Raw genomic sequence first — 19,077 nt, 5'->3', positions numbered from 1 at the left:
AATGGTGAGGAGGGTGAAAAATATTTAGTCCTTTCAGTCTATGATATTCTCAAGATGATATTGAGAACCTCTAGTATGACCATTAATGAACAGAGATTTTCATGGCTATGAGCATCAGGTTTCCATAAGGATGTGTGGGAAAGACTCATGGATGTGCCACATACTGGAGGGAATCTCTTCAGAGATGAGGTCAAGGAGGTGGTGGATCTGTTAAAGGACCACCATACCATGCATTAGACCCTCTTCACTACCATCTCTGATCCATCTTCCACATCCCAGAAATACCAGTGTTATTAGACCAGGAAGAAGTTTGTTTAGTGGAGAAACACTCCCATGCTCAACTTGTCCCAGACAGCATCAGGGCTTCAGGCCTTGCCAGAATGAAGGTAGAAGCCCTACATCCCATACTACAACTCACTCAAAGCCAGGAATGGCTTCTTTTTTTTTTTTTTTTTTTACTGAATCTAGAGATAAGCCAATATTTCAGTCTTTGTTCCAAAAGATCTTCCTGTGAGAGGGAGGCTAAAGTTTTAGGAAAAAACATTGGCTCAGTATAACCTACACTGTTTTCTTCAAAAATTAAAAGAGGGCTACAAATTAGCATCTATTTGTATACACTCCAAATTGCCTTCCCAGATAAATATCAGTATTTGAACAGGTCTTGGTTTCTTTTCAGTTTGGAAGTCTTGTCCCTCTTGTAGGCCAAAGTGGTCAAATCTGTCCCACCAGTTGGGATTTTACTTCACTTATTTCCTGGTCCCCAAGAAACCAGGATTTTATCCAATTCTAGGTCTACTACTACTATAAAATGTTTATATAATGCTGCAGGGAGTACACAACACTATACTGATACACAGTCAAAAAAGCAAACAGAATGTTGGGAATTATTAGAAAGAGAATGGTGAATAAAACGGAAAATGTCATAATGCCTCTGTATCGCTCCATGGTGACACCGCGCCTTGAATACTGTGTACAATTCTGGTCGCCGCATCTCAAAAAAGATATAGTTGCGATAGAGAAGGTACAGAGAAGGGTGACCAAAATGATAAAGGGAATGGAACAGCTCCCCTAGGAGGAAAGACTAAAGAGGTTAAGGCTTTTCAGCTTGGAGAAGAGACGGCTGAGGGGGGATATGATAGAGGTGTTTAAAATTATGAGAGGTCTAGAACGGGTTAATGTGAATCAGTTATTTACTCTTTCGGATAATAGAAAGATTAGGGGGCACTCCTTGAAGTTAGCATGTGGCACATTTAAAACTAATCGGAGAAAGTTCTTTTTCACTCAACGCACAATTAAACTCTGGAATTTGTTGCCAAAGGATGTGGTTAGTGCAGTTAGTGTAGCTGTGTGTAAAAAAGGATTGGATAAGTTCTTGGAGGAGAAGTCCATTACCTGCTATTAATTAAGTTGACTTAGAGAAGAGCCACTGTTGTTATTAGCAACAGTAGCATGGGATAGACTTAGTTTTTGGGTACTTGCCAGGTTCTTATGGCCTGGATTGGCCATTGTTGGAAACAGGATGCTGGGCTTGATGGACCCTTGGTCTGACCCAGTATGGCATGTTATTATGTTCTTCTTGTTAGACAGTCCTGTCTCTGCAGAGCTTGCAATCTAGACAAGACAGTTCAGACAAAGGATTGCACAAATACCTTAATAGAGAAAAGTTAGAAATTGTTACCATAGGCACATATTTCCCCTGCTTAAACAGAGGAGACTGATTATGCTGTCTGGATTGGAAGGTGTATATCCACATACAATAGATCCAAGTCACAGGAAGTATCTTATGAATAATAAGACCATAGATATAATATCTGCAGTGGAAGGAGTGTTGCCAAATCAGCAAACATCAGCATGCACTACATTGAAAATGTTGGGTCTTATGGCCTCAGTTCAATTCATGGCCATAGTACATCTTCATATGAGACAAAGCCAATAGACCTTTGACTCCCAGTGGAATCAAGCCACTCAAGAACTCCAGGAATGCATTAGTGTTCCAGAGAAGCTCAGAGACTTCCTGTATTGGTGGCTTTCCTCTTCCATTTTGATCAAGGGCATGTGGATTCAAATTCAACCTTATTAAATTGTCCTGACCATGGATATATTTAACCTGAGCTAGGAAGCTCACCTAAATGATTCTACATGAGAGCCCCTGGTCTCTTCAGAAGAAAAGATTTGACACTGAGCTCCTGGAGTTAAAGATAGTAGCCTGTGCTCTACAAGTTTTCAGAAATCAGGTGAATAATCACATTTTCCTAATTCAAACTGACAGGTAGATAGGTTCTACCTTAACAAGCAGGAAGAGACTGAATCTCACCTCTTGTGTCAGAAACTCTCAACCTGTGAAATTGGGCTATTTCAAAGGACATGACCCTAACAGCCACTTATCTGGCAGGCTCAGAAATTACTTTGGCAGACAGACTGAGTTGCCAGCTAGACCCTTATGAGAGTGGTTCCTGAGTCAGTGGGAATGATCATCATCTTTCTTTGGTAGAGAACCTCCGAGATCTGTTCATAGCTCAGAACAGGAAGGTGCTATCTTTCTGCTCCAGAAAGTGATTAGAAATCAGACTAGTATCAGGTGCTTTCTCCATTCACTGGTCAAAGAGTCTACCATATGCATCTCCTCTGATACCTCTGGTGCAAGAACGTTAGTAAAATGCAGAAAAGACCAGAGGACTCTAATTCTTATAGCATTTTTTTTTTTTGGCTAGGACAGATTTAGTTTCCAATTCATCAGGAAATGTATCAAGTTGGAATGTTTTCCAATTCTTATATTGCAAAACTAGAGAACATTACTTCATCCCAACCTCTAGTCTCTCACCCTCACACCTTAGATGTTGAAAGGGAAGTGATATGCTCTTATGGTCAATTTGATGATGTGACTCAAGTACTTCTGCTTCTGGGAAGGTTTCCACCAAAAGGTCTTATGATTGTAAATAGAGGAGGTTTGCTGTCTGGTGTTATGGCAAGGCCCTAGATTCCTTTTTCTATCGCCAAAACGTCTTGAATACTTTCTACTTATCTCAGAGTCTGGACTTAAAGCCAACTCTGTTAGGGTACTACTCAGTGCTCTTGGAAGCCCGATTGCAGTAGAGCTCTTAGTAGTCAGAGTTATGCAGGGCTTGCTTCATCTGAAATCTCCCATCAGGCCACCCACAGTGTCATGGGACCACAATGTTGTTATAACATAGCTGATGAAAGCTGCCTTTGAACCTATGGCCACCTCTGGGCAAAAGTTACCTTACTTTAACTGGCAATCACTTTAGCCTGCAGAGTCAGTGAGTTACAAATTTCATCATAACAGGATAATGCTATACACTTATCACAAGTTTCTGCCTAAGGTTTTGACATACTTCCATCATACATTTTTCCCAAGGTCACATTCTGGTAGAAGTGAACAAGCACTGCACATATTGGATAGTAAAAGAGCCATCACATTCTGTCTGGAGTAGACTAAAGACCTTAGAAAGGCCACCCACCTTTTTGTTCCTTTTTGCCCCAACAAACCTGGTATGAAGAGGTCATTATCCAGATAAGTAGCAATTGCATATCTTTCACTTATTCCCCAATTTTAGAAGGGCATGTTAAGGCCATAATTCCATCAGTAGCTCATCTCAGATTAACCTCTATAGAAAAGATTTACAAAGCTGCAACATAGAGTTAGGTTAATGCATTCATGTTCCAATACTGCTTAGACTGACTCCCAACATGACAGCAGTTTTGGGCAGTTTATTCTCCAAGGTCTTTTTGAGAGTTACAGCCGAACTCCAGTCCTACTAGTGCCTATTTTTTTTTTTGCATTGAAACATTTTTATTTAGAGTGAATCGCAAGCATTCCCTTCAAAAAGGGAGAGGTCAAAACCACCAAAAAAAAGGTTTACTGCCTCTTGGCAGAGCTGTGTTTGTAAAATGTCCCCATTTAGCTGAAGACATCCCCAAATTTGTGACTGGTGATTCAGCTTGCCTTCAGAAAAGCAAAGTTGTGTACCTGTAACAGGTGTACTCTGAAGGCAAGGGAATCACCAGCCACACATTCTTCCTGACCACCTCCCCTTCTAGAATTGAGCTGTTAAATGTAAATAATGGAACTGAGGTATGCTGCATAGTTGTAATAGTGTGGGAACTCCTGCATATTTAATGTGTACAAACACTTTCTAAAATAAACTCTGGAAAGTATCTGTCTGTAGCTTTGACTTCACCCACATATGTGACTGGTGATTCCCTTGCCTTCAACAAAGAACTTTTACAGGTACACTGCTTTGCTAAACTCTGCACTAAATTCTAAGAACTGTATTATCATATAGTGTTATTGCTATTCATAAATTACCCATGTTATATTTTTTCCCCAAATATAATGTTTACTATAACTTTTTAACAAATATTTAAATATCATTTGTTGTAAGTGGAATCTTACACACTGTGCTGTGAGATCAGAAATAAATATATATGGATATGATCTCATACATTACCTCATTCCCATGATGTATGTACAAAATGCTATTCCCTAGATAATCCAGCAACTCAAGTCACTGAAAAAAATTCCTATAAAATAAAGTATATAGAAATAAATAATTATGTGTACTTCAGTTTTATGGTGTTTGTTTGGTTTTTTTGTTTGTTTCCTTGCAGACAGTTATTGAGCTCTGGGAAGCCAGATATCCCTTGCTCGCTTTACATGAAAGAACTACAAGGCTTCATATCTAGAGTTATGAGTGATTACTTTAAACACTTTGAGTGTTTGGACTTGGTTTATGACAGCACAGAAGCCATTGCACAACGAGCAATTGAAGTTTTTATTCGCAATGCCAGTCTACTAAGGCCACTTGGAGAAGGTGGAAAAATGCGACTTGCTGCTGATTTTGCTCAGGTAGGATTACTGAAAACTGATTTGCGCTTTCTTTATAGCTATTTCTAGCCAGTACAGGGACTGCCAGTATCCTTCTGGCTTCTTCCTCGCTGCATGAACTTAGTGGTGGTATATTGTGACAAACTTGGCATTCTTCAGTTGCTGCAGGAATGTTGTAATAGATTAGCAGCTACACATTCTGGTATTTATGAAGTGATGATTACCAATTTCATATTACATGTCATAGATTTAATAGCCCACAGAGCTCTTACTAGCAGGTGCCTTTTGACAGGTGATCTTAAATCATATTTTTCTCTGTAGGTATTTTGGACCACTCACCCAGTTATAATTCTTTTCTCAGAAATTAGAAAATGTCTAGCCATTAAGTCCTAATTTTAAAAGGGAAAACATTGATATAAAAACTATATGAAATATTTTTCTTTTCACTGTGTAAGTAAAATAGTTTAGTTTTAAATATAACTTGGGCTATACTTTTTTACTTTTTAGATTTGCTACCATATTTTACACATTTGCTTTCTTAACAAAATTATTTTTCATTCTTGATAAGGTACACATCAGGCAGAGTTGCTTAATTTGAGAATAAAGGTGATCCTCGGAGGGCCATCCTCCTCCTCCTTTCTCATAGTGCTTTAATTACACCACTCCCCATTACAGTCAATATTAAATATGAGAATCTAAAATAACAGGTTGAACAAAAATGTTCCGAACAGACTCTGTGATATCAGTGTTATTACAGTTTCCAGTCAGATGGACAATCCCCAATGAATAAAACGTTAACAATGTAGGTATTTAAAAGAAAATGGCTACATAAGATAGTCGAATAAAACTTATTGTGCTGCTGAATATCCTGTCAAAAAGTGCTACTTAGCCAGATAAGTCATAATCAGCTAAATTAGACCTGCTCTATGGCAAGTCTAACTTATCCAATTAACTTAACTGGATAAATCTGAACATCGGCATTTATCCAGCTAAGTAGCTCTGCCCCATTACTCACATTGCCCACCTGCTGGATATCCAGTTATCTACTTGCTGGATAAGTGGTGGCTGCTGAACATAGCCAGATATTTAGCGACTGCCACTTAGCTGGATAAGTTGCTACTTATCTGGCTAAGTAGTGTTGAAAATTGGGCTCACAGTTTATAGTAGTTGATGGCACATAAAAACCAAATGTCTTACCCACTCTGACTGGTTAAGTTCAAGCTTAGGATGTATCCCAGCTGTCAACTGTACAAACTTGACTGCCTGCAGGATATTTCTCTTTATCCAGGTCAATTTTGTTGTTTTACCTTCTTAGCCTTCTACCATTTTCGATAGATAAGTATACAAATTACATACGTAAATCAATAGCCACACCTTCCTTCCCTAAAATTGTCTTTTGCCCAACCTATCAATCCTGTTTATAATACTGCCATCTATATCTATCTTAACATGCTTAAATAACAGGAATAGCTGTGTCTCCTCCTTGTCTCTTCCCCAGTAGAATACATACACCCACAATTCACAGAATTCCTTGTTGGATAATATTTCTACAACTTTTATTAGCTGATCTAAAAAGGGAATCTAGTCTGCATGCTAGAGTCAGGTTCTGTCTGTCCCTATAATCCTCTTCCTCCCAGAGGACGGTGCCATTCAGGCATGCACAAACCTCTGTCTCAGCACCATTTCAAGACCTTATCTTGAACTGCAATACCTTGTCCTAAGGTGTCCTGGAACCACTGCCCCAGCAGAGTTGCCGAGGCCTGTTTCAGTCAGCAATGCCTTGTTAAAAGATGTCATTTCTTGAGGTCATATAAGCAGCCCAATGCATCCATTCCAGGTTAATGGCCCCCCTGTTGTAGAATTTGACCACACTGTGAGTCAGTTGGGTCTGTCTTGCCAAGCACTTGTTCTTTCAGATTACTGCCTGAATGGTAGCCTTATTGGGAACCCTTTTGGAAATCTCCAAACAATTTTAGGTCTCTTTACTCAGATGGAATAAAAATCACACTCAAGTTATGTACACTAAATAATTACCTTTATTGATAATCATAAACAGAGAAGTATGACGAAGACAAATCCTGTCACAGTTCTAATTCTAACAAGTATAAAGCATGATTCTTATACCTTTACAAAGTTAGCATGATTCACTTATCTCATCATTTTGGGTCAGCTTGGCTAATCACAATCTCTCTTTTCTGCTTTTTGTTCCAGCATCATACATCATTATATCTATTTTTTTCAGTGTATAATTATTTCTTCAACTTTGATATATTTATCTTTTGCACAGCTAAGCAAAGTCAGAATATCCTTCTTTCTTGACCCTTTTTATTCTGTCTGTGAAGCCAAAAGTCTGACAGTACAGCCTTGAGTAAATTCTGCTATAGCTGTTAGATACTATACATTCTAAATCTGACGACTCTTACATCTAAAGTAGCTCAAGCATCTAAAATGCATCCAGCCTTTCCAATCCCAATTCTGCATCACCGCTTATCACAGAAAAGAATTCCAACCAGACAAGCACACTATCGCAACCTAAAAACACTCACACCAATCCTAGTTGCTCCAATAACCCAACTCCTAGGCCTCACCCTATTTACCCTATCCCTATTCAATGCGCAATCACTGACCAAAAAATCCCTAATCCTCAATGACTATCTCACTGACGCTAAGCCGGACATATGCGCAATAACTGAAACCTGGCTGAAACCCTCAGACACTGCAATAATAAACCAGTTACCGACGCTAACCTATGACATCTTCTCCCTTCCTAGACTGAAAAAGAAGGGAGGGGGAATTCTCCTTGCAACTAAAAAAAACCTCAGGTTCTCGCACCATCTGGTCCACTCCGATACCAAACTCGAAATTGGCTTCTTCACATCACACCAACTTCAAATTCTACTCGTCTATGCCCCCCCGGGCCTCATAGAAACTGATGTCTCCCCTATCATCAAAATAACCACAACAGTCTTCAACCTGGACGCCCCAGCAATAATATTAGGAGACTTCAATCTACACATAGACAAGCCATCTCTCTCTCCCAGCTGCCAAACAGTTCTACTAGCCTTCTCAGCGATGGGCTTTACTCAAATAGTCAATAATCCTACACATAAAGCAGGTCATACGCTGGACCTGATATTTATCAACAAAGGCATAAAATCGCCCTCCCCTCCGATAAATATGAAGGTACCCTGGTCGGATCACTCCTTGATCTCCACCTCATTCTTGCTGGATAAAACTAGCTCCCCTCATATACCTTCACATTCCTTTCCCTACAGGAGATCTTGCCCCTCTGAAGACCTCAACAATCATTTGGTCCAACACCTCCCCGCTATAGAGCTCACAGACCCCAACACTGCCCTCCGCTCTTGGAATTCAGTCACAGAATCCATAGCCAACAAGCTCTGCCCTCTAACAACAAAAAAATCTCACCCGAATGCCTCCAAAAGACAACCCTGGTTCACCAACGAACTTAGAAAGCTCAAACAAAATTTGAGACAGAAGGAAACTAATTAGAGAAAATATTTACTCAACGCAAAATTAAGCTCTGGAATTCGTTGCTAGAGGACATGGTGAAAGCTATTAGTGTAGCTGCATTCAAAAAGGTTTGGACAGGTTCCTAGAGGAAAAATCCATTAACCAACAAGGACTGAATTACATAGTCTGGGTAAACAAATAAGCATGGGTGTAGCTTGCTTATTGCGGCGGTTACTACCCCTAACTAATTAAGCTAGATATTTCACTTAGATGCAGCTCCAACACTGCTCTCTGCATTAATGGTGGGGGTGGAAGGGAAATAGAACCAAAAGGTTACTAAGAGCCAAGAGTAATAGATAAGTATGAGAAAAGAAAAAAAGAAGTACAGAACTTGCTGGGCAGACTGGATGAGCCGTTTGGTCTTCTTCTGCCGTCATTTCTATGATTCTGTATTTCATTATTAAGCTAGAAGTGGAGAAATCCACTGCTTATTCTTGGGATAAGCAGCTTGGAATCTATCTATCCTTGGGATCCTGCCAAGTACTTGTGACCTGGATTGACCACAGTTGGAAACAGGATACTGGGCTTGATGGACCTTTGGTCTGACCCAACTTCAGAGCATATGAAAAGGTGGCATTGTAAATATTCTACTTGTCCCTATCCAATGTTGAAATATTTTTATTTTGTAAACCTCTTTGATATGTAATGAATTGTGGTATTTCAAATTTTAATATACTTAAACTTAAAAGGTAGCATGGCAGATATTCCAATGGTCCGTAAAACACCAACATACCAGGACCTGTCTCATTAGCTGAGACAGGTCTGTATTACACTCCTGCAGGAGTTGTCCATCTGGGAACTTCCCCAGACCTTGTCACACAAAATCAAGATATGTTGCGACATTCCAATCTCCAGGCCCTGTCGTTCATAGCCTGGATGTTGAGTGGTTAATTCTGCAGTTGCTTGATCTTTCCAAAGATGTGCCTCGGGTCCTGGTGGCTTCTAGAAAGCCTTCCACTAGAAAGTCCTACAGTCTGAAGTAGAGGAGGTTTTCCATGTGGTATGAGCAAACGGCCCTAGATCCTTTCTCCTGCCCCACACAAGAACTGCTTGATTACCTTCTGCATCTATCAAAGGCTGGCCTAAAAACCAACTCCATTACAGTTCATCTGATTGCATTTGGCGCATACCACCAAGGTGTAGATGATACGCCCATCTCTGTACAGCCTATAGTTGAACGCTTTATGTGGGGCATGCTTCAGTTGACGCCTCCCCTAAGTCCTCCAATTGTGTCTTAGGACCTCAACGTGGTGCTAGCTCAGCTGATGAAAGCTCCATTTGAGCCGCTGCATATCTGTGACCTAAAGTACCTGACTTGTGAGGTCATATTTTTGGTGACGGTCACTTCAGCGCGCAGGGTGAGCGAGCTCCATGCCTTAGTGACTTATCCACCTTATACCAAATTTTATCACGATAGGGTGGTCTTGTGTTTGCACCCTAAGTTCCTGACTAAGGTGGTCACAGATTTCTATATCCTGCCAACATTATTTCCCAGGCCCCATTCGCACTAAGGCAAACGAGCACTGCACAGTTTGGATTGCAAGAGAGCCTTAGCCTTCTACCTGGTGCTGACAGAAGCCCATAGATAGTCCACCCAACTTTTCATTTCTTTTGACAGGAATAGATTGGAAGTTGCCATTGCCAAACAGACACTATCCAAATGACTAGCAGATTGCTTCTCCTTGTGTTATGCCTAGACTGGACTGCATCATGAGAGTCATGTCAAGGCTCATTCTATCAGAGCCATGGGAATGTCAGTGGCCCATTTGCGAGCAGTTCCTGTAGAGGAGATCTGCAAAGCTGCAACATGGAGTTCCCTCCACACATTCACTTCTCACTACTGTCTGGATAGGGATGGCCAAAGTGACAGAAGGTTCTGCCAATCTGTCCTCCAGAACCTATCTGAGGTATAGAACCCAACTCTCCCTGCCTAGGGCCCATTGTTTGGGTTGAGGCTGCTCCCCCTCTGTTACCAACAGCCCTGTGGTTGTTGTGCCCATTGGCACCTGATTGGTGTCTGATGGTCCCCTTTTGTGTTGGGGAGCAGCCTATAGCTAGAGGTTCACCCATATGTGAGGACTACCATCCTGCTTGTCCTATGAAAAAGCAGAGTTGCTTACCTGTAACAGGTGTTGTTCTAGGACAGCAGGATGTTAGTCCTCATGAAACCTGCCCGCCACCCCACGGAGTTGGGTTTCTCCTATTTGACTTAGAAAATAGCCACTGCTATTACTAGCAACGGTAACATGGAATAGACTTAGTTTTTGGGTACTTGCCAAGTTCTTATGGCCTGGATTGGCCACTGTTGGAAACAGGATGCTGGGCTTGATGGACCCTTGGACTAACCCCAGTATGGCATGTTCTTATGTTCTTATTATTTATCATTTTATTTTTATTGTAATTCTATGTTACAAGACTCAAGAGGGACCCCGCATGGATGCGTGGTATAGGGCATGCTGGATATGCTCAGTGTACCTAGTCAAAGTTTTAGAAATCTTGACCTAAGTTTTTTGTGCTGGGCTCCATCCAATGATGTCACTCATGTGTAAGGACTAGCATCCTGCTGTCCTAGGAGAACACCTGTTATACAGGTAAGCAACTCTGCTTTCTCCTCCCCACTTCTTCCCAGTAGATAGGCATCCTCTCTCTCTTTCCCCCGTGCCTAATATTTCCCTGAAGGATGATACAATCCTTGAGAAAGAGAGGGGATTCATCACTATCGACCCTCTTCTCTTCCCCACTTCCTTGTCCAGGGAGCAGGTCCCTCTCTTTCTGCAGGTCCCAGCACTTCTCTGAAGGGTATTAGGTCCTGGGAAAAGAGAAGGGATTCAGCTTGCCTGCTTGTAGAAGAGACAAAGAGGGTATGTTGCTGCTTGGGCAAGGAAGTGAGAGAGAGAAAAGATGTGATGATGGGCCTTGGGGGAAAAAAGAGGGGATTCAGTTTGCCATCTGGGAGTTGAGAGGAAGGGAGAGAAAATGAGGGACTCTCTGTCTCTCCTCTTTTCAGGCTGTCTGAATACCCTTCCTCTGTCCCTGGGGCCCAGCATGCCCCTCTTCTCTCACCAAGTTACAATTTCTTCTTCCTACTGTATTGGTATAACTGGGAGACAGGGTCTTCAGTCTCCCTCCTCAGCAGCTGCATTGTTTCACAATGCAAAAAGAGGCCAGGGGACTTGATTCGCAGGGCAGGGACTGATTGCAGACACAGCTCCTCCTCTGCAATGTTAACTACATACTGTGCAGGCTGGTTGCCTGGCTGCTGCAGACTGCTTCTCTCGCTTTTTCTACAGACCAGCTATAGACCTCTATAGCAGGGGAGGGGACGCAGTACAACACTCTATTTTTATAATTTGGGGACCAGCAGTGCATGCAAGTATGCTACAAAAAAAATGTCAGTGCTTAGTACCAATTAATCAGAGGTAGACAAACTTAAGTTCTCATAGATTCCAAACTGCTCGGGTTTTCAGGATATCCCTAATTAATGTGCATGAAATAGGTTTTCTTAAAATTGAAGCAGTGTGCATGCAAATGTATCAAATGAATATTTTTGAGGGGTATCCTGAAAACCCACATGGATTGGTGAACATGAGAACTGGAGGTTGCCTACCCCTGAAATTAAAAAAGTGTGTCTCATGAAAATGTTGCTATAATCATCAAGGACAATGGAAGATCAGTAAAGAGGATTTTTATGTCTGAAGATTTCTATTCATCTCTTGAGGCTAATTTTGAAAGCTGTTTACGTGCATAAAACACAGTTTTATGCACGTAAATGACTGTGCTAAAAAGGCTGAGGTAAGTGTGTGCAGACGTATGCATATCAGTTTATTATGTAGTGCTTTTATAAGACTTGAACAGAGGTGTTCAAGGGGGGGGAGTGAGGAGTTGAGGAGGAGACCGCACTTAATGCGCATATTTTTTATTTTAAAAAACATGGGCATTAGTCAAGTGATACGATGATATCAACAGATCTTTCTGACTGGGCTCCAGGTGCTGACCCCCATCCATCCACAGAAATATCAGGCTTCAGAGGCTAGGTAACCTCAAAATTCATAGCTGCAATCAGCCTTATGCCCATTGGCCAGTATATGAATAAACTGCCAGTTGGGATGCCGGGAAAGACTGGCAAAAATAGAAAACCCAAGTCTAGCTGGGGACAAAATGGCTGCCGGAAAGGAAAAGACTGCACAGAATGGAGGTGAAAAAAACTGACAATCGGTGACCTAGAGTGGTTAATAGCCTGATTGTTAAATTTTGCACACAAGCAGCTAATTCTGCAGGGCCTATAGAAAGAAGCCTCAACTGCAGTATCCAAGCAACAATATCAAGATTTTCCAAGACTATTCTCTCAAAATCTCTACCCAATGGAAGGCATTTGTCCCCATCTGCTCTATACTGGTCGAAAAGCAAATTCGCTTTGCACAGTAATTTCCAGCCGGTCTAAGAATATGGACGGAGGTAGAAATGCAAGCATTTGATAATGTAAAAGCCGTGAAGGTATTTGTGGACTCACTGTTTCATTGAATATGGAGATGGCTGGTGTTTCATTTACTACAAGTGTGGCAGTGGCTGAGACCATGATTGCTTGGGGCTGACGAAGCAGATGTAATGCTGTTTTTAGATGGAATTATAGTTAACATGTTCCTACTGATTTACTAGCTTAGCGGTGATAAGAAGTCAGCCGTTTAAGCATGTGATTTGAAGCCTTCCATGAAATTTTCTGAACAGCAGCATATTTCCACAATGTCAGTATACAACGGAGATCTGCAAAATCAATTTCTGGATGTAAGAACATGCCATACTGGGTCAGACCAAGGGTCCATCAAGCCCAGCATCCTGTTTCCAACAGTGGCCAATCCAGGCCATAAGAACCTGGCAAGTACCCAAAAACTAAGTCTATTCCATGTTACTGTTGCTAGTAATAGCAGTGGTTATTATCTAAGTCAACTTAATTAATAGCAGGTAATGGACTTCTCGTCCAAGAACTTATCCAATCCTTTTTTAAACACAGCTATACTAACTGCACTAAACACACCCTCTGGCAACAAATTCCAGAGTTTAATTGTGCGTTGAGTGAAAAAGAACTTTCTCCGATTAGTTTTAAATGTGCCACATGCTAACTTCATGGAGAGCCCCCTATTCTTTCTATTATCCGAAAGAGTAAATAACCGATTCACATCTACCCGTTCTAGACCTCTCATGATTTTAAACACCTCTATCATATCCCCCCCTCAGCCGTCTCTTCTCCAAGCTGAAAAGTCCTAACCTCTTTAGTCTTTCCTCATAGGGGAGCTGTTCCATTCCCTTTATCATTTTGGTAGCCCTTCTCTATACCTTTTCCATCGCAATTATATCTTTTTTGAGATGCGGCGACCAGAAATGTACACAATATTCAAGGTGCGGTCTCACCATGGAGTGATACAGAGGCATTATGACATTTATTCACTATTCCCTTTCTAATAATTCCCAACATTCTGTTTGCTTTTTTGACTGCCGCAGCACACTGAGCCGATGATTTCAATGTATTATCCACTATGACACCTAGATCTCTTTCTTGGGTAGTAGCACCTAATATGGAACCTAACATTGTGTAACTATAGCATGGGTTATTTTTCCCTATGTGCATCACCTTGCACTTGTCCACATTCAATTTCATCTGCCATTTAGATGCCCAATTTTCCAGCCTCACAAGATCTTCCTGCAATTTATCACAATCTGCTTGTGATTTAACTAATCTGAACAATTTTGTATCATCTGCAAATTTGATTACCTCACTCGTCGTATTTCTTTCCAGATCATTTATAAATATATTGAAAAGTAAGGGTCCCAGTACAGATCCCTGAGGCACTCCACTGCCCACTCCCTTCCACTGAGAAAATTGTCCATTTAATCCTACTCTCTGTTTCCTGTCTTTTAGCCAGTTTGTAATCCACAAAAGGACATCGCCACCTATCCCATGACTTTTTACTTTTCCTAGAAGCCTCTCATGAGGAACTTTGTCAAAGGCCTTCTGAAAATCCAAGTACACTACATCTACCGGTTCACCTTTATCCACATGTTTATTAATTCCTTCAAAAAAGTGAAGCAGATTTGTGAGGCAAGACTTGCCTTGGGTAAAGCCATGCTGACTTTGTTCATGTCTTTCTATATGTTCTGTGATTTTGATGTTTAGAACACTTTCCACTATTTTTCCTGGCACTGAAGTCAGGCTAACCGGTCTGTAATTTCCCAGATCTCCCCTGGAGCCCTTTTTAAATATGGGTGTTCCCTGTACGTACCAGGATCAGTCCAGACAGCGGGTTATATTCCCTGTCCAGCAGATGGAGTCAGAACAAAATTCCAAGGGGGCGGTCCTATATGACCTCATCCCCTGAGCCTCAATCCTCAGTAATTTCTGACTCCAGCAGATTGAGCACGGGACTTGCTAGTCCCCAGTGCAGGATTTAGGTTTTAGGCCTTTCCTAGTTTTTTCTTTGAGGGATCAAGAATTTAAAAAAAAAAAAGCTTCCCTCCGGGTTAGCAGAGCTATGGAGAAGCTTTATCCTCTCCCAATGGATTTTCTGGAACTTCTCAAGGTCCCTGCGGTTGACTCGGCTGTCTCGGCAGTCACTAAGAGTACGACCATTCCGGTAACGGGTGGTACAGCTTTAAAGGACCTACAGGACCGTAAGCTGGAAGTTTTCCTCAAGCGTATTTTCGAGGTTTCAGCGCTTGGGGTACGAGCGGCAATTTGTAGTGCTCTGGCACAGAGAGCGGGTCTCCGGTGGGTTCAACAATTACTCACCTCACAGGATCTTCCAGACTCCGAGGCTCAACAGGCAGACAGGTTGGAGTCTGTGATGGCTTACGGGGCGGACGCTCTGTATGATCTCCTCCGTGTCCTATCTAGGTCCATGGTAGCTGCTGTATCAGCACGTCGCCTCCTGTGGTTACGTAACTGGTCGGCGGATTCTTCCTCCAAAACACGTCTTGGTTCTTTGCCTTTTAAGGGTAAGTTTATTTTTGGTGAGGATTTAGATCAGATTATTAAATCACTGAATGAGAATGCTGTGCATAAGCTTCCAGAAGACAGACCCCGTGCTTCCAGGTCGTTTAGTTTCTCTAGAAATCGTTCTCGGAATCAACGTCATGCTCGGACAAATAGACAACAGCAAGCACCACGGACACCTTCTTATCGTTCTCAGGGATGGAACCGGTCCTTTCGTGGACGCAGAACCGGCAAGGATGCTCCAGGATCCTGCGTTGGTCCGAAACCACCTCAATGATGCCAGATTAACCCACGAGCCGACCCCTCGGGTGGGAGGCCGGCTCGCTCTTTTTTATACAGAGTGGGCCTCCATCACGTCGGATCAGTGGGTTCTGGATATCATAAGACACGGTTACGCTTTGGATTTTGTCCACGTCCCCAGGGACAGATTCCTTTTCTCCCCTTGCGGCTCCGCTCAAAAACAAACAGCTGTTCGGCAGACCCTGCAGCACCTAGTAGCGTTGGGTGCAATAAGGCGGGTTTCCGCCAACGAGCTGGGTCGGGGGCATTATTCCATCTATTTCTTGGTTCCCAAGAAAGAGGGAACGTTCCGACCCATACTGGATCTCAAGTCGATAAACAAAGCGCTACGGGTCCCTCGTTTTCGCATGGAAACCCTACGTTCAGTGTTAGCAGCGGTTCATCAAGGAGAGTTTCTCGCATCTTTAGATCTCACGGAGGCGTACCTCCATATCCCGATTCATTCGGATTACCAAAGATATCTTCGATTCAAGATCCTGGGGCAACATTTCCAATTCCGGGCTCTACCGTTTGGTCTAGCAACAGCACCGCGGGTTTTTACAAAGGTAATGGTCGTGGTGGCGGCGGCTCTCCGCCGGGAAGGCATCATGGTTCACCCGTATTTGGACGATTGGCTCATACGGGCGAAGTCTCGGATCCAGGGACTTCAAGCTGTGAACCGGGTCGTTTCTCTGCTACAGTCACTAGGATGGATAGTCAACTACAACAAGAGTCACCTCATGCCCTCCCAGTCATTGGACTATCTGGGCGCCCATTTCGATACGAGGGAAGGAAAAGTTTTCCTACAGCTGGAAAGGGCACAGGCTTTAAGGTTACAGGTGCGTCAATTCCTGTCTCTATCGGATCCGACAGCCTGGAACTACCTGCAGGTACTAGGGACCATGGCATCCACGATCGATCTAGTCCCATGGGCTTTTGCTCATCTCCGACCTTTGCAGAAGGCGTTACTGTCCCGTTGGAAGCCAGTCTCAGAGGATTACCAGGCGGTCCTTCCGATTCCATCGGAGACCCGGCTCAGTCTCGGTTGGTGGTTAGATCCCCAGAGCCTGGCCAAAGGAGTCTCTCTAGAGACACCGGACTGGATAGTGGTCACCACAGATGCCAGCCTAACCGGATGGGGAGCGGTCTGTCAGGCGAGCTCCATCCAGGGCACTTGGACACGGGAACAGATGAAGTGGCCCATCAATCGTCTGGAGACCAGAGCAGTCAGGCTTGCCCTGAAGGCTTTTCTACCGCTAGTCCGTCAGAAAGCCGTCAGAATTCTGTCAGACAATGCAACTACGGTATCGTACGTCAACAGGCAGGGAGGCACAAGAAGTCGACTGGTAGCGTGGGAAGCAGAGCAGCTGATGCAGTGGGCAGAGCGCCACTTGCTTCGACTAGCGGCTTCTCACATAGCAGGCGTGGACAATGTAGAAGCGGACTTCCTAAGTCGCCAGCGTCTGGATCCCGGAGAGTGGGAGCTATCCTTGCACGCAATGGAGCTGATAGAGCGCCGATGGGGGACACCTCACATGGATCTCGTGGCCACAGCGAAAAACACAAAAGCTCCTCGCTTTTTCAGTCGCAGACGAGAACGCGGCGCGGAAGGAGTCGATGCTCTGGTCCTACCGTGGCCCAGGCACGTTCTTCTATATGTCTTTCCTCCATGGCCCCTGGTGGGGAAGGTGCTCCGACGTATAGAGTCTCATCCAGGTCCGGTGGTTCTTGTAGCTCCGGAGTGGTCACGTCGTCCCTGGTTCGCGGATCTTCTCCATCTAGCACGCGACGGCCCATTACGTCTCGGTCATCTACCTCGTCTTCTCAGACAGGCACCCATATTTTTCAAGGAGGCCGATCGCTTTTGTCTTGCGGCCTGGCTTTTGAAAGGCGCAAACTGAGGCGTCGGGGATATCCGGAATCGGTGATTTCCACCCTTCTGCGTGCCAGAAAGAAGTCGACCTCCGTAACGTACGTGAGAGTCTGGAAAGTCTTTGAAGATTGGTGTATTGCTCGCTCCATTGTTCCGGGAAGTGCATCGGTGGCTCAGATCTTGGATTTCCTTCAGTCAGTTCTGGAGATGGGTTTAGCCTACAACTCCATTAGGCTTCAGGTGTCTGCGTTGGGAGCTCTGCTTTTCAACGGTAAGGATGCTCTTCTCTCTTCGCACCCAGATATTATTCGTTTTCTCAAAGGTGTGAGACATCTGAAGCCTCCGTCTAGACCACCTTGTCCGTCCTGGAATCTTAACTTGGTTCTCCGGGCTCTAGGTGAGGCACCTTTCGAGCCGTTGAAGTCGGCCACTCTTAAGGATCTCACACTTAAGTCCATTTTTCTGGTGGCAATTAGTTCAGCTCGGCGTATCTCAGAACTGCAGGCTCTTTCCTGCCGAGAACCTTTTTTGCGATTCTCGGATGACGGAGTTTCTTTGAGAACGGTACCTTCCTTTCTTCCGAAGGTAGCATCTTCCTTTCATTTAAATCAATCGCTAGAACTTCCCTCTTTCGCGGCGACGGAACCAAGACACCTACGGGTTTTGGACGTCAGGAGATGTCTCATGCAATATTTGTCGGTCACCAATGAGTTCCGCCTCTCCGATCATCTTTTCGTTCTTTGGTCAGGCCCCAGAAAGGGGCACAAGGCGTCCAAGGCCACCATTGCCAGGTGGTTGAAATCTGCAATTTCCTCAGCGTATATAGGGGTTGGACGTCAACCTCCGATGGGAGTTAAAGCACACTCCCTTCGGGCGCAGGCTGCTTCGTGGGCAGAAAACTCTTCTGTTTCGACACAGGAGATTTGCCGGGCGGCCACCTGGAAGCCTCTTCATACTTTTTCTAGGCACTATCGTTTGGATGTGCGGGCCCCTGTTTTTGGGTCTTTCGGCGATAGTGTTCTTAGAGCAGGGCTTTCATCGGCCCACCCAGTGTAGGGAAGCTTTGGTACATCCCGCTGTCTGGACTGATCCTGGTACGTACAGGGAAAAGAAAATTATTTCTCACCTGCTAATTTTCGTTCCTGTAGTACCAAGGATCAGTCCAGACGCCCTCCCTGTTGTTTGTGGATGGTTTTTGGGATACGCCTCTGCTCTTTTTCTCTCTACTTTTCTGTATACTACTAAATACCTTGGGGCTCCAGGGTTTTTTACTTGAACAGTTTTCTGGTTTACAAGTTTCAAGTTTTTACTTATTTAATGTTATTCAAAGTTTTGAAATTTCAGTATTTTATTCTATATGTTCAGTTCTTGATCCCTCTGTCTCTTCTCTTCTTGGCTTTGTAAGTCTAGTTACTGAGGATTGAGGCTCAGGGGATGAGGTCATATAGGACCGCCCCCTTGGAATTTTGTTCTGACTCCATCTGCTGGACAGGGAATATAACCCGCTGTCTGGACTGATCCTTGGTACTACAGGAACGAAAATTAGCAGGTGAGAAATAA

The 19,077-nt window shown here is 43.5% G+C and overlaps 1 protein-coding gene across 1 annotated transcript in view; it reads left to right on the top strand.

Annotated features, from left to right (window-relative positions):
• Nucleotides 1-19,077, top strand: part of COG5 (component of oligomeric golgi complex 5) — a 585,636-nt gene that overhangs the window by 455,828 nt on the left and 110,731 nt on the right. The window contains 1 exon segment of the mRNA XM_029617284.1: nt 4,630-4,867. Coding sequence (XP_029473144.1) covers nt 4,630-4,867 — 238 coding nt within the window.

The sequence above is a fragment of the Rhinatrema bivittatum genome, chromosome 9 (assembly GCF_901001135.1).
Source record: "Rhinatrema bivittatum chromosome 9, aRhiBiv1.1, whole genome shotgun sequence".
In the NCBI taxonomy this organism is placed as follows: Eukaryota; Metazoa; Chordata; class Amphibia; order Gymnophiona; family Rhinatrematidae; genus Rhinatrema; species Rhinatrema bivittatum.
This window is presented reverse-complemented; position numbering and strand designations above follow the sequence as displayed.